General features: G+C 40.7%; 2 protein-coding genes across 9 annotated transcripts in view; one reads left to right on the top strand and one right to left on the bottom strand.

The window, feature by feature from the left end:
* pcnx1 (pecanex 1) overlaps positions 1-16,471 on the top strand; it is a 296,740-nt gene that overhangs the window by 241,838 nt on the left and 38,431 nt on the right. For all 8 annotated transcript variants that reach the window (XM_041214599.1, XM_041214600.1, XM_041214597.1 and 5 more), the window contains 4 exons: positions 1,172-1,280; positions 2,355-2,484; positions 4,635-4,693; positions 13,108-13,323. In XM_041214599.1, coding sequence (XP_041070533.1) covers positions 1,172-1,280; positions 2,355-2,484; positions 4,635-4,693; positions 13,108-13,323 — 514 coding nt within the window. The remainder of the gene's footprint in view (positions 1-1,171; positions 1,281-2,354; positions 2,485-4,634; positions 4,694-13,107; positions 13,324-16,471) is intronic.
* The window catches only part of LOC121292522 (polypeptide N-acetylgalactosaminyltransferase 11-like), a 108,557-nt gene that overhangs the window by 23,662 nt on the left and 68,424 nt on the right, over positions 1-16,471 (bottom strand). The gene's annotated exons all lie outside the window — the stretch shown is intronic.

A 16,471-nucleotide genomic window follows, 5' to 3' on the forward strand; every position in this document is an offset into this window, starting at 1 on the left:
AGGTTGTGTAGCCATGCCAGGAGTTTATCTCCACCATGTTTCAGAATTTCAGCAGGAATTCCATGTGCTCCAGAGGCCTTGGTGTTGCTATTGGATGAATATTAGCTGCAGTTTTCCAGAATGGTGGCCCCAATTTTAAGTGTTTTTGTGGTGGATTTTTCAAATTTTCGTGAATGGTCAGTGTTGCTCATGACTTTTTCCATCTCATGAAGCATAATGGGGAATGATAAGTGGAGAAATGTTGGAAAGTACCGGGAGCCAGAGACTAGGGGCAGGACTTTGTCCTTGGTGGGGATGCTCGGCAGGGGCAGTTGGGAAATTGCAGTTGGGAAGCAGACACCTGCAACCGGCACCGCACCGTGATTTTATGCGAGTGGGCCAATTAAGGCCCACTCAAGTGTGGAATGCGAGCAGCAGCACTCAGTGCTGCCTATGTGGGTGAGGGGAGGAGGGTGAGTGGGCCTTGCATAAACTTCGCGTACATGCACAAAAGAGTGCTTCAATCTCCCTGAGGCACGGAGCTGTTTAAAAAAAGTAATGAACAAAATAAAAATGTCATAAAACAGGTCCCCTCATGTGACTCTGTCAAATGAGCAGTGACATGTTTTTAATTTAAGTGTAAAATTTTTATTTTATTTTTATTGGCTTTAGGAAACCCCATCCTGTCCGTGGATGAGGTTTCCTAATAAGTGCAAAGGCCACTTGGCATTTTTGCCTGCCCACCAACCATAAGGTTGGGCAGCATAAATTTGAATGTAATTACAGTTTTAATGGCCTTTTAATTGTCGACGGGTGCCCTGCCAACTCTGGCACGCGCCCGCCGAATGAGATATTGCAGGACTATGCGATAACGTCGGGATGCTCGCCCGATGTTGTCATGTGTTATTTTCATGCTCAGCCAGGTCGGGCGTGCACCCGCCCCCGCCCGCCAAGCTCAATGTTCTGCCCTAGGGATACTATTGTGGTGTGAAGTGTTAACTAAGGGAGGAAAATGAAGTACCTAAGTTACGCTATCCTGTAATATTGGTATCAAAACCATCATTAAACTGAAGGAAGATTAAGTCTTTTTTTTTGGAAATCCAACTTCAACCAGTATTTCATTGAACTGTAATATTTGAAAGTTTTGAGCTTTAAAAATGTAGATGCTTAATATTTTCCTTTTTTATTTTAGTTATGGGAACTTTTCTACAAACTGAGATTTGTCTACACTTACATCGCTCCTTGGCAAATCACATGGGGATCAGCGTTCCATGCTTTTGCTCAGCCTTTTGCTGTGCCCCGTATCCTATACTCATACTTTAGGAATCATCTGTATTGTTTGTACGTCCATTTGCTGTACACTAAATTGCAGTGGAAGTGCAGGATTTCATAGATACCTGCTTGTCAGTTTTGAGAGTTGAGGATTAGCTGCACACTAATGCCCAGAGGAGCAGTTAACCTCTTATTGTAATAAAACCTAAATGAGGGCAGCAATTCTAACAAAGTAATTCACACAGAGGATTATATACTTAATATAAATATACTTTAAATAATATACTTTAATATAAATATACTTTAAAAGCATAAAAAATAATACACTTTTGTTGTACATTGGTGTTACAGTACTGTTTATATAAGGGATAAGGCGTTCAAAGTAGCTCTGTATTAGAAATCATGAAAATGTGTTTTATGATCCAGATTGTGATATTAACTTTATAGGAGTCTACTGGAGTCTGGTTTTGTACACTCTACTTAATTCTGACATCTTTGTAATTTAAATTAGAATGCTTTAGATTGATGTACCTTAATGGACAAACACCATCAAAACTGCTTTGTGAAACCAGTCAATTAGAATGCATTTATATCAACTGAAAGCTAAATTACAGAATCAAATGATTTTAAGTGCCTATACTGTATCTGCACCAGTTTTGACGTAGTTAGGAACAAATTGTGCTGCAAGGACAATTGCAGAGAGGTATCAGTGTTGAACCACAGTGCCCCACAGTCGGCACCAAAAGGTCCATGCACCTGTGTAACTTTAAACAAATAAACTGGCATGTGTGCTCGCTCAGTATTTTTGACAGTACCTTCTTGTCGGGTTTGTTGATTGCTACTTTGCATGTTTCTTTGGACAATTGAATTTCTAACCATTCTAACAAATGCAGAGATACTCATTAACACACAGGAAGACATGTCTGAAGGTGTGTGATAAATGGGCCAATAGGGAATGCTTAATAATGTGGCCTCAAGGTGGGCTTTGATGGAGAAAGCCCTTTGGCCCATTGCCTGCCATCATTCCAGAGGTTTCAGTATAGTGCAATGTGTGGTGTGGTTATGATGTGCGTTTTTTATTTCTTAACTACACCTTGCTTCAGATTCAGCCATGTTATTCGTCCAGGCAATCGTATCAGCTTTATTCTCAACTCCTTTAAACCCATTTCTTGGAAGTGCAATATTCATTACTTCATATGTACGCCCAGTCAAGTTCTGGGAAAGAGACTACAAGTAAGTGTGGTTTACGTGATGTAATAATAAACTCAGCACTCCTTGAATGTAATAAGCTTTTTGTCAGTGGCTCTAAGTGATGCTAATAGTACACTGACATCTAATTTAAGAACTTGACATTTATTATCGAAATGGCTGTAACTGTGCTACGATAAACATTTTGAGAAAATCATGGTTAGAAGTCATGGAACTTAAAGTAAAATCAGTGAAATCTCATTGTCTATTTTGTGATAAACCAAGCAATCTTTAATTTGCTACTGTCCCTCTCTTTTGGGGACATAGTCTCAGGACCGGGTGGGGGGTGGGGGGGTGGTTAGGTGACCCTTTTGGGGACATAGTCTCAGGAGGGGGGGTGTGGGGTTGTGGGTACGTGCCCCTTTTGGGGACATAGTCTCAGGAGGGGTTTGGGTGGGGTGGTCTTCTCTGCTAATGCTGTCCGTCATAATCTCCATTCTCTAACCACCAACTCTAGACCCCTTCATCATCACTGTCTCAGTCTAAATCAGACTGTTTACAATCTCGTTGTTCTATTTTACCCTCTTGAGCTTCCAACCCCATATCCTGTGACATTACCAAGAATGTCTACTTCCACATCCATGAGACTAACCATTTCTACCCTGCCTCAGTTCACCTGTTGAAACCTTCATCTATGGATGACTAGTCCAGTACTCTCCTGGTTGGCCTCCCATATCATCCTCCATAAATTTGAGCTCATTCAATCTCTGCTGCCCATATCCCAATTTGCACCAAGCCCTGCTTACCCATCATCACTGTGCTTGTATTGGCTCCCGGTTGGTAATTGCACGATTTTAAAATTCTCATCTTGGTATTCAAATCCCTCTGTGGCCTTACCACTTTTTTCTCCTCTTCCAGCCCTACAACCCACAGAGATAATTGCACTGCTACAATTCTGGCCTCTTACAGCATCTATGATTTACCTCACTCTACCATTGCCTGTGTTTTCATCTACTTAGTGCCCAAGTTCTAGATTTCCCTCCCTGAACCTCTCTGCCTTGCTACCACTCCTTTATTAATTTGCACCTTAAAACCTACCCCTTTTATAAAGCTTTTGGTCACCAATCCCAGTATCTCTTGTGTTCCAGAAATGAATTTTGACTGATACCATCCTTGCAAAGCACTTTGAGACATTTAAGTATTTAAAAGTTGCTGTATAAATGCAATTTGTTATTTCTCTCCTAAAATGCTTTACAATTAATAATAGAGTACTTGGAATTGATTACAGCACTATTCCTCTTTAAATGTTATGCTGCTCTTCAAAAACAACGACGTGAAAGCTGATGGAGGCAGTCAGTAGATTGTGGAATCTACAGGAATTAGATTAACACTATTCTAACAGTATTAGATTTCTGGAGGTTGAGTTCCAACTGAGCACCATAGATGGCAGGAGATCCTCCTTCATATGTGAAAATAAGTTATTTTGTCAAGAGTAGTTTTACAGGGAAATCAAACAGTTCCCATTTCAGGCATGCAGTGTCTGTACTGGGCACTTTCAAGATAACTATAGCACAGCCAGATACTAAATAAAGCTTCCTTTACTCTGCTCTGACATTGTACCTCAGCTGTCACCCCAGAAGGGAAACCCAAATTATTTTTTCTCTGTTTCCCGCACTGGCCATTTTGTGATTTGAGTGAGATTGCGAATTTGTGAGAAACAGAGAACTGTTTCATTCTGTCAAAATGTAAATACAACGTGCCACATTGAGACTACCCAAACCTATTCCTTTTTGGATTCTTACAGTTGGCAGGCAGAGGAGACTTTCAATTCATCACTTTAAAGTGGATTTGAAACCTGGTATCAGAGACATAAGGCCAGGTTCTACTCCTTCACTTCTGTACTGCCAAACTCCTTCCAGTGCCATTCTATTACCAGTCCCTAGACATTGCAGTTATAGAGCCTGAGTAAGACCCTTACTCCAACAGTTTATATCTTCTCTCTTTCCCCCTTGGGGAACCTCTAGCCTTTCTTCCGGCTGAGATTATGATTTTGTGAGTGGGTTGGTGAAGGATTGTGACCCTGACTGTACACCCTTACCATTGTCTTATTGATTTGATATGTGTCATTGCTGACTGTTGCAATTTTGTTTTGTGTGCTGCATGTTTTTATGTTAAAACTTCAAATTGTTTTATAGCACAAAGCGGGTGGATCATTCAAATACCAGATTGGCTTCTCAGCTCGACAGAAACCCAGGTGAGATATGAAAATTTTTGCTTAGAAGCTAATTTATTATATTAATCCAGCAAAATCTTCTTCACCTTGATCAGATCACTCCTCAATCTATACTGAAAAGAATACAAGCCAAGATTATGCAGTCTGACCTCGTAATTTAACCCTCCAAGCCCTGGTTTCTGTCAGAGGCTACAGGCATAATTTAATGCTTGCAACAGGGATCTCAACACATTACATCTTCTGTTCCCCATGTTCTGTTGAAGAGTCATTCGGACTCAAAACGTTAACTGTGTTCCTCTCCGCAGATGCTGCCAGACCTGCTGAGTTTTTCCAGGTATTTTTGTTTTTGTTTCACATTACATCTGTTGTTGGTCGATATCGTGCCCATCAGGCACGTAAGTGGCCAGCATTAGGCCTTCCCCTGGATCAAGGAGGCCATGGGAGGAAATTCCAGACCCCCATCTCCACGGAGAGCTGCCAGCCAAACACCAGGAAAGATGGCAGCAACTGGTAATGCATCCAGCAGAGGTCCAGGATCAAAGAGGGACCCTATGCCAAAGGTAAGTGAAGGCAGGATGGGGGTCATGGTTGGGGTCACAAGAGGGGGATCAGAGGCAAAGGCAGGTGAGTGATTTTCAGCAGCACTCCCTCTTCCTGATGCTGGGCCTTTTGATCAAACGCCTGACGACGAGGGGCACCCCCTAGAAGCTCATAAGTTAACTCAACCGGATTTGCTTTTCGGGCTTCCCATTGTCAACTCCTAAGTGGCGGGAGGAGGCCCTAAGTGGCATTAATTGCCCACTTAAGGACCTCAATTAGTGTCTGGGTGGGAAGGCCATCTACGAACCTTCCCACCCTGGACTTAATTGGTCAGAGGTTGGTAGATGTTGGAGCCCCCACTCAATACCCTCCTGCCCAATTAAATGCCCTCCACCTCCAAAACTCATTGCATGGGGGGGCATTAAATTGCACGCAGCAAGTTATTTCTCAAATCTTGTTTTATCTCACCTCTAATTGCATACTTCGCCACTGACTTTTCCCTTTGTCAAAATGTTCACGAGGTGAGGGGAGAAAATATGCTGTTTTTACAAGGTAAAATCAAAGCATTCAGAATAGACTTTCAACTCAGTTCAGCTCATTTACTTGTCAATCATTTCTTCTGTTTGGGTATTGCTCCTTAAACTGCTCATCTAAAACTAATACTGCTCCAATGCAACCTTCAATTACATCAAATATTTACTTTAATATACTTTAATTTACTTTAATTTATAACATTGGTGGAGCTTGCCTGAGTGCACTTGGGCAGAGCTCCCAGATGAGCTATAAGCAGACCTTGCAACAATGCAATGACTGTCCACTGCACTCCAAATTGTTCTGGTGCCTGTTACGACGCGGCAGATGATGTGTGCCAGGCCTGATCAAATCCATGAGGAAACTTGGTCACGCTATCACAGCAGTTTTACAATTTGTATTTATTTCGAGATGCTTGCCCTGAATTCAAAAGTAATAAGTCCACCAAGACTTTCAGAGATTTTAAAACAAAACTAAATTACAATGTTTATTAACAAAAGTGAAGATTTCAAGCACAAACATAGAATTACAAATTACTACTATAATAACTCCTAAAAAGCCTAATTAACCTGACTCCCCTTTTAAGACAACAGTCCAAAAATAGATTTTAAACAGATCCAGCAGATTAACACAATACCCTGGACAGTGGAATTCAAAATGACTTTTCTCCAGCTCTGGTTTCTGTAGACAGTGGGCTTATGCACAAATGTTTGAGGCTTCACACATTTCCCTTAAATCTCACAATGTCTTCGCTTGACACAGCCTCATTCTCCTTTACATACGTTTCTCCCTTTTTAGTATGTAAATTCCATTGTTTTTATATGTCTTTGGAATTTTACCTTTCTCATAATATAAATCTTTCCATGTTGCCACTATATCTTGTCAGTAACCCTGGAGAAAAATAAGCACATTCCTCAGCTTGCTTGTCTGGCTTTTTGTAAACAGACTGAGATCCCTTTGAAAACCAAATCCCCCTTCATCTATCTAAACATGCAAATTCTCTTTACACCTTACATGCTAAGACCCCAACCATGTTTACTCATTAGCATATTAAAGACACTTCTACACTGTACTTCTTTTGATAACTGCAACTTGAAGTCTCCTTGGCTACAAAATGTAATTAAATCACACTCACAGACAGAACAATACAACGCAACCTACTTTACAATAAGCCAGAAAAATATTATGAAAATTATTATGCTCATGACAGTGCCTCACCAGTGCCAGCAATGCAACAGCAGCACAAGATAGCTTAGGTAAATTACATTGCTGGAGATTAAAATGGGATTTCAGTCAATTAATAATATCACCTGGTGTTTTAAAGGTGTGAAAGATACAAAAGGGTGGATACAAAGAAAGATTGCAATGACATAATCTTAAAATTAGAGCTATGTGATTAGGAGGGAAGCCAGGAAACACATTTTGCAAACAAAGGGTCTTAAAAAATCTGGATTTTTTTCCCCTAAAAGATGCTCCACCATTGGCAGCCAAAAGAGTTGTGGAGCTGGGATAATTGAAGCCTTCAATATCAAGATTCAGTAGCTTTTTGATGGGATACGAAGCAACGGCAGACAAGCTTTGACCAGGTTTTTAGTCATCTAACCTAATATCTCCTTAATGTGGCTCGATGTCACACTTTGTTTTATTATGCTTCTGTGAAGTGCCTTGAGGTGTTTTATGACGTTAAATCACCATCTAAATGTGAGTTGTACAAGTACAGAATGATTTTTTTTACAAATCATCAGGTGGCTTTCATGCCTACACATGTGAGCAGCCTTCCATTTTCACTTAATAGCTTTATCTCACCACCAACACCTCTCAACTCCTCCACTATTGTTAAACTATCAGGTTACTTGTCTAACCTCCAGTACTGGATGAGGAAGTATATCCTCCAATTAAATATTGGGAAGACTGAAGCTATTGTTTATGATCTCTGCTACAAACTGTTTCCTAGCTACTGATGCCATCTTTCTCCCTGGCAACTGTCTGAAATTGCACTGATCTGTTTGCAGCCTTGGTGTCTTATTTAACTCTGAAATGAGACCACTTATCTGTACCAACACCATGACTGCCTATTCCCAAGTCAGTAACATCGCCTGACTCCACCTCTGCCTCAGCTCAAACCTCCATCCATGTCTTTGTTACCTCTAGACAATTTCAGCACACTCCTGACCAGCCTCTCACATTCTTTCCTCCATCAACTTGAGGTCATCCAAAGCTCTGCTACCCATGTCCAAACTCTCACTAAGCCCTGCTCACCCATCACCCCTGTGTCATTGACCTAACTAGCTCTCATTTAAGCAATGCCGTAAAATTCTCAACCTTGTTTTCATATCTCTCCATTGCTTCATCATTCCCTATTTCTGTAGCCTCCTCCAGCCCCACAACTCCTGAGGCATCTACATATCTAATTTTGGCCTCTTGAGCATCCCCCCCATTTTAATTGCTCCACAATTGGCACTCAGTTCCCTAGGCTCTCTGGAATTCCCTCCCTAAGCCCTTCCACCTCTACATCTCTCTTTCCTCCTTTAAGACACTCCATAAAGCTTATCCCTTCAATCAAGCTTTTGATTATCTGACCTAATGTCATTTTATGTGGCTCAGTGCCAATTTTTGCTTATGATATTCTATGAAGTGCCTTGAGATGTTTTTATTACGTTAAAGGCATTCTACAAATACATGTTGCAATACTATTTTCTGTCATTTCATTTTTAAAGTTGGGTAAGCTGGAAATCTTTTTTTGTGCTTGATTAATTATCCTTGTTTGACAGTATAAGTGCTCTCTGTAAACAATAGTAACATTGGAGAAAAGCAACACTTTGGCAAGTTTTTGCATGTTCAATTTGAAAAGATTTGTGCCAGCCCCATAAGCAGCATTTCAGGGCTTTTAATGAATAACTTGGATGTGTTTTTGTTAACCCTGTGATTGTATGGTGTAAGTTTTGCAATATTTGGCTAGAGCAAAAGGCTAGAGCGAAAGACCTCTTATTATTTACACTGGGGTCTGTTCAAGCCTTGATGGTATATTTCTAGCCTGCGCATTCAGGTTTCCATGAGGTAGATCATCTCCATTATCAGCAATGGACAAAGCCTGGTGTCACTTGGCACATGACTTCACCGCACTGCAATGCTGGACGTTTTGTTGTGTCTTCACAAAACATTCTCCAAATAATTTTTTTATACCAACTGTCCCTTTTTAAATTATAAATTTTGAAATCCAAATTCAAATGCCATAAATGACCAACGTTAAAACTTCCAAACATAAACATATGGTGAGCAGTAAAGTATAAAATCTCCATAAAGAGGATTGGATGGTACATCAGCACATTTTTACTTCACCTCTTGAGACCCGAGTTCGGATTTAGCCCAGGCTGATTTACTAAAAGCCCCTTTTCTCTGAAGGGCTTTAAGATCTCAATTGTAATTAATTTGAACAATTTCAGTGCTACTTCTAATGAGTATTGCAGTTAGTGAAGTATTGGTAGCTAACCTCAGGATGTAAAGATTACTGGTGCAGGAAATGAGAACATTAGATTAAATTGTGCTCTTGTAATATAGGGGTTAAGAAGCATTCGAGGATGGGAATAAAGAGAGCTTTACTCCATCCCATACTGTATCTGGCCATCCAGTGCTTGATGTTGAAATGTGTTTGCCTGATTAGAGTATAGTAGCATAGTGATTATGTTAGTAGGCTAATAATCCAGTCAGACCTGGACTAATAATGTGGAGACAGAGTTCAAATCACAACACCAGCAGCTGGACTCAGTGGGCCAAATGGCCTCTTCCTGTGCCATAATCATTCCATGACATATACCTGTTCTGGTTTTGGCTCTCACCTCTGTGCTCATTGCTTCTGTTCAAATCTCTCCAGTTTCTATCCTTCTCGTAACATTACAACAACATGAACCAAAGTCATAAGTGGCATTCTCCATTATGACCATGTTACCTTATCTTTCTACAGCCGCTTTGCAGCTTTCAACATGGGTAAACATACCATGACCCATCGGATCTCCTCCATTATTTACTTCTCTGGGACTTCCCTTGCATAGTTCAATTCTTGGCTATAAAAGCATCATCTTCAGTAATAGTTTCTCTCTTCCGAATCTTGCACTATCACCTCCTAAGTGTGTAAGGATTTATCATCTACCTTGTCCAATTTCTCATCTATATGCTGCACCTCTGCCAATTTGGGACCAATTTCACACTTATGCAGATGATCCTTAGTTGTCCTTGTCCAATGTATTTCTTAGCCCCTGACTGCCACATGTTATTGGACCTATTTGACATCCAGACTTGACTTCCTCCAGCTGAATATTGAGACAATCATGGCCATTGTCTTCAGCCCCAACCAGAAACAGTGCTGCTTTGCCGTTTCTTGGGTCAAACCAGTCTGTTTGTAGCCTTGGCATCCTGTTCGGCCCTGAGTTGAGCTAACTACTTAAAATGTGCTCCATCACAAAGACTACTTGCTTCTATTTTCACAGCTCTGTCCCCACCTCAGTTCTTCCACTACTAAAACCCTTCTACACTGCCGGATTAAATTAATCCAGTATTGTCCTTGCTGACTGTCCATCCTACACCTTCTATAAACCCTAACTTGCCCAAAATTACCCCTCAGCTTAGTCCTCATTGACAGTGAATCCCTGTCCCACAGCATTGTAATTGTAAAATGCCAGTTTTTAAATCTCTAAATGGCTTCTGCACTCTTGTATCTGCATTCTCCTCCAGTCCTATATCACCCCAAACTCTTCTTTTTTCCTGAAATCATCCTCTTGTACATCTCTCCTTTATTTGCACCACTATCAGTGTGTCTTTGGCCACTTTGATTCTAATCTCCGGAAGGACATCTCTTGGACCAAGACTTTAGTTACCCATCCTAATTTTTTCCTTTCTGCTAAGTGTCTATTTCTGTGCTTGGGCAAAGGTATATGATAAATGTAAGTTCTCTTGCTTATTGATAATGTTAAAGATTCCATTGCACTCTTTGAAACTGAACATGGGCTATCCTGGTCTCCTGCCCAACATTTTTCTGTCATAAACAGATTAACCCGTTATGCATTTTTCTGTTCGTTGTGAAATATTGCCATCTGTAAAACGGTTGCTGCGTTTGCCTGTTCGATAACCACACCAGTGATCCATAGCATTTCACTGTATGTAGGGCACTTGGAGACTTTCTGAGAAATTTACTCAGCTGCTATATAAGCGCAAAGCTTTTTTTTGGTCGGTTCATTTGAAGAAAAATCTGAGTGGTTTTCCTACACCTGTGGTATAAATAGAACCACAGGTGGCTCTGAGGAGTAAGAGCACTAATACTTGTCCTGATCCTGTTATCATGGAACCAACCTTTTAGTTATGGGTGACTGCTACTCTGTAGACAATAAGTTGCCAGTTCAGTTATGTTAAAGTGCTTCACCAAATGCCAACCAAACATTCTAAAGTGTCTTTATAAACCTCTCATTTGGTCCTGCTTCTTCTAAAGCAAGTATATCTTGAAGTGTGCATATCTAAATGTGTATTTTTTCGAAGAAACACATGTGCCTTGCACTTGGTAGTTTGGCACATTTTAAAAGGAATTCCAGCAGCATTTCTGTCACAAGACAAGTAGGGTATGTGTTTACACCTACTGTCCCCAATGAATTGAATTCTAAATCTCAGTCATGCTTTTGTGGGGAAGTGCAGGGGAAAGTACGTCGCTCAGCAAGATAGGGAGCAGCTGCAGTTCATTGTAGGATTACGAAAATTAAGAATAAGGAAAGGAAAAACAGCTTAAATGCTAAAATTTTAAATGGAACACAGGTGCAAAGAGACCATAGTTAGCTGATACCAAGGTCATGGAAGTTGATAGAGTAGGTAGATGACAATAACAATGTGTTTTATAATATCTTTAAGGAAGGAAGATGTCTCAGAGACCTATAAGCTTTAACTAAGGCAAATAGAAAAAGTGCAGTGCACATTGGAAAAAATGTTTCCATGATTAAGAGGTTGCTGTTATGATGAAAAACTTGAAAAATTAAGGCTCTTTGTCATCGGAGCTGAGAAGGTTAAGGAGTGACCTGATAAAGATCTTAAAATCATGAAGAATTTTCATTGGATAGTAAGGATCAAGAAGTTTCCACTCTTTGGCGCAACTGTGACAAGAGGACACCAATTTAAGATAACCACAAAAAGAATTACAAGGCAAGTTTTTGAAAAAAAAATTCCTATTCAAAAGGTGTTTGGAAAGTGGAATTAATGTCAGAGAGAAAAATTTCATGTGAATGGGTTGTTTATTACAAATAATGCTTTGAACCTGTGTGTCCATGAAAACCATAGTTGACATGCTTGTAAAACATGTGAGATTTTCTCAAATAAGCAGAACACAAATTTGCTTAAAAAGCAATTGGATAGTTGCTTGAAGAAGAGGCATATTAAGGAGAATGGGGAGTGAGCAGGAGAATGGTGTTAGATTAGCTGGTTCATGTGGAGAAAAAGAGTTGCACAGATTTGTGGGCCAAATGGCCATTTTCTGTGCTGAACAGAGTCTGGGCCACAGGCAGAAAGGGTACACGGGAGGTTGCTCTGAGGCTGCTTCATGTGCACCTCCTGATTGTCTGCTTCAGTGCAACATTGACAGGTGAATTCAGCCAAATCACCTTGTTAAATGCTTGGGAGTTCTGCAAGAGACCCAAGAAAACTGTGCTGAGGAGAAAGGAAGCAACAAAATTTTCATTGGAGTTTAACTAAACTTCATAATCAGTTTTGTTTTCTGTAATTCCTTTAGTAATGGATTTTTTGACCTAAGTATGCCCTGGTTGAGAAAATCCCATATGTTTTATGAGCATGTCTACTTTGTTGTTTTATGGACACATGGGTTCAAAGCATTATTTGTAATAGGTAACCCATTCACGAATTTTTTCTGACGTTTGCTCAAAAACACCTTCAAACAAGTTAGTGCCTTCATTTAAATAGTGGACAGAGGAACATTAGTAATGAATGCTAAATCAGCAATAGTAAATCTTAGGACATGATAGAAACCCAACCACTGAATGATTAAGTACAGACTGCAAGCGTAAAATAGTAAACCTATTTTGTTTTCCAAATTATTGCTGCAGTTTTTAAACTGGACCCTGCAGCTTCAAAACATCATTTGTATTTTTGTAAAAATCTCCTACTCCTCATCATACTCTAACACATATGCTTGCTTTCATCTCCTGTACTGGTCCTTTGCAATCCTAGTGTCAGGATTAGTACTAGTGGGGGAATGTTGTATCCTGGTGATTAAAAATGTAGCAATGATAGAATCATTACAAATTTGAAGTGCTTTCATAAACTCAAGACAGATCTGTTACTTGATGCCTTTAATGTTGTTTTTTCATGTTTTGTAGGCTCAGATGACAACAATTTGAATTCCATCTTTTACGAGCATTTGACGAGATCTCTGCAGCACAGCCTGTGTGGGGATCTGATGTTGGGACGCTGGGGCAACTTCAATACTGGGGATTGCTTCATTCTCGCCTCCGACTACCTCAATGCACTGGTTCACCTTATAGAAATAGGAAATGGCTTGGTCACCTACCAGCTACGGGGCCTGGAGTTCAGAGGTGAGGATCTTACTATTCCAATTAATGGAAAGTCAAAAATGTTTTAAAATTGTTTAGATTCTAAGGCTTTCTGTCTCGTTCTCTAAATTGGCACACAAGAGTCAGTTTTATTCATTTGTCTTTGTATCTGTTTTTCTTTAAACTGTCTACTTTGTGTGAAATGAATACTCGTTTTGGTATTGATCTTTAGGAAAATAACTTTTTGTATCTGGGGTAAAGTGGCCATTCCTTTTTGTTCTTTAATTTTTTTCTTGATTCTTTTCATTAGGTTGCTGTTCATGTTAGGGGTCAGTTCTGTCGATTATGAGGCCCCCTCTGAGACCATTAATCTTGTGTGAGATCAAGTCCTTAGTCCCAGTAAAGTACTCAATAATGGGGGAGGGGAAGGAGTAATCACAGTTGAGACCAAAATAAAAGCAAAAAACTGCGGATGCTGGAAATCCAAAACAAAAACAAAAATACCTGGAAAAACTCAACAGGTCTGACAGCATCAGCGGAGAGGAGCACAGTTAACGTTTCGAGTCCGAATGACCATTCAACAGAACTAAGTAAAAATAGAAGAGAGGTGAAATATAAGCTGGTTTAAGGGGTGGTGGGTGGGGTGGGACAAGAAGAGCTGGATAGAGGACAGTTGAGACCAATCTTGTTCACGGCTCTCTGTCTCAAACACATAAGTGCACACATACTTTCAAGCTTGGAGTAACGGAATTACAATTAAGAGTGAAAACCCTAACTGCCTGTTTGACACCCCCACTGGACCCCCAACCCCACCAAAACAATTTGTGGAGCTGGAGACCAGTTGTGTTGTCCTTGCATCTGACTTGATGAAGAGCATGGAGTCAAACTTGCAACCTTACTGTTTGCTATCAGTGATGGAATGTCTATTCCCACAGATGTTAAACAGTAACTTGGTGCATTGTGGGAACCGTGCTGTTTTATTAAATAACTGAATACAATTATTGCATAAAGTTCGCTCCCTAACAGCACTGTGGGTGTCCCTACACCACATGGACTGTTACGGTTCAAGAAGGCAGCTCACCACCACCTTCTCAAGGGCAACTAGGGATGGGCAATAAATGCTGCCCTAGCCAGCAACACCCACACCCCATGAAAGAAGAAGAAAAAGCTACCTTAGTCTTCTCATATGTCAGTGGAGTTTGCAGTTACAACCAATTGAAAGAAATGAAAGGGCCTGTATTTATACACCTTTCACAACCTCAAGATGCCTCAAAAGTGCTTCACAACCAGTCAAATACTTTTGAAATGTGGCCACAGTTGTGATTTATACATATGTGGCAGCCAATTTGTAGACAGCAAGGTCCCACAAACGTTAATAAGGTCAATAACTAGCTAATCTGCTTTAGTGATGGATAAATATTGGCCAGGACATGAGGGGAACTCTCCTGCCCTTGTTGAATCCTGTCATGCACCCTTGTATATCCACCATGGGAGGAAAAACAGGGTCTCTATTTAACATCTCATCCGAAAGATGACATGTTACAGTGGAGCCCTCCCTCAGTACTGCATGGAAATGGCTATCTATATTGGCCTGGAATTTGAGAAGATGAGGCTTTCAGTGCTTAGCATTGTAAAAGAGGGAATCTGGCACCAGCTTTTGAAGTAGTCACATACACAGTTGAATGCAGAGACACCCTGCTCCTCCACACAATGTGATGTTGCAGCCCTCACCAACAGACTCAGTGTTGAAATGACTGCAACAGTATGAACTTGTATTTATGCATTTGCTCTACACTAAGGATGATTGAAAGCATAAGGCTGGTGAATTAAGGAATGAGTGAACAATCCCTCTAGCCCAGGAAATTATTTTGTACAGTGAGGAGTCTCATTCCCTCAGAAGAAAATTAGTGTTGGAGATTTAAAAAAAAATCAACAACAATTTATTTATATAGCACCTTTAACATAATGAAATATCCCAAGGTGCTTCACAAGTGCGCAGTAGCAATAAGTATGACACCAAGCCACAAAAGAAGTTATTAGGTCAGATGAGCAAAAGCATCGTCAAAGAGAGAGATTTTAAGGTGCGTCGGGAAGGAGGAAAGCAAGGTTGGTAGACAGAGAGATGTAGAGAGGGTATTCTAGAATTTGCAGTCTAAGCAACTGAAGACACAATAGTGGCACAATTAAAATCAGAGATTCACAAGAGGCTGGAATTTCGGGAATACAGATACCTTGGAGGGCTATAGGGCTGGAGGAGATTACAGAGATAGGAAGTGACAAGGCCATGGATGGATTTGAAAACAAGGATAAGAATTTTAAAATCAAGATGTTGCTTGACCGGAAGCCACTGTAGGCCATTGAGCATAGGGGTGACAGGGGAACTGGAGTTGCTGCAAGTTAAGACATGGGTGGCAGAGTTTTGGGTAACCTCACGTTTATGGAGAGTAAAATGTGTGAGCCCAGCCAGGAGTGCATTGGAATAGTCAAGCCTCGCAATAACAAAGGCATGGATGAGGATTTCAGCAGCAGATAAGCTGAGACAGTAGTGAAATCAGATAACATTGCAGAAGTGGAAATAGGCGGTCTTAGTGATGGCCCGACAGTGAGCTCAGAAGCACATCTCAGGATCAAATGTAACAGCAAGGTTGCGAACATACTGGCTTAATCTCAGACAGTTGCCAGAGGGCTGGAATCGGTAGCTAGGAAATCGACTTTAGAGCAATGGCTTCTGTCTTCCAATGTTTAATTGGTGGAAGTTTCTGCTCATCCACTACTGGATGTCAGAAAAGCAACCTGATAATTCGGCAGCAGTGGAGGATTCAAGGTAGATGGTGGTGAGGTAGAGCTGGATGTCATCAGCATATGTGTGAAAACTAACACTGAGCGGCAGCATGCAGATGAGAAAAGGGGGTGGGGAGCATGCAAGGATAGATCCTTGGGAAACACCAGCGTTAAAGTTCAGGAATGAGAAGAGATGCTATTGATGCTAATTCTCTGGCTACAATCATATCGGTAAGAAAGAAACTAGGTGAAAACAGTCCCACCCAGCTGGATGACAGTGGAGAGGCTTTGGAGGAGGATGGTGTAGTCAACGTGTCAAAGGCTGCAGACAGGTCAAGAATGATGAGGGGGGGAAAGTTTACATTTGTGACTGTTATATAGGATGTCATTTGTGACTTAAGAATGATTT

Source organism: Carcharodon carcharias, chromosome 20 (genome assembly GCF_017639515.1).
Source record: "Carcharodon carcharias isolate sCarCar2 chromosome 20, sCarCar2.pri, whole genome shotgun sequence".
NCBI lineage: Eukaryota > Metazoa > Chordata > Chondrichthyes > Lamniformes > Lamnidae > Carcharodon > Carcharodon carcharias.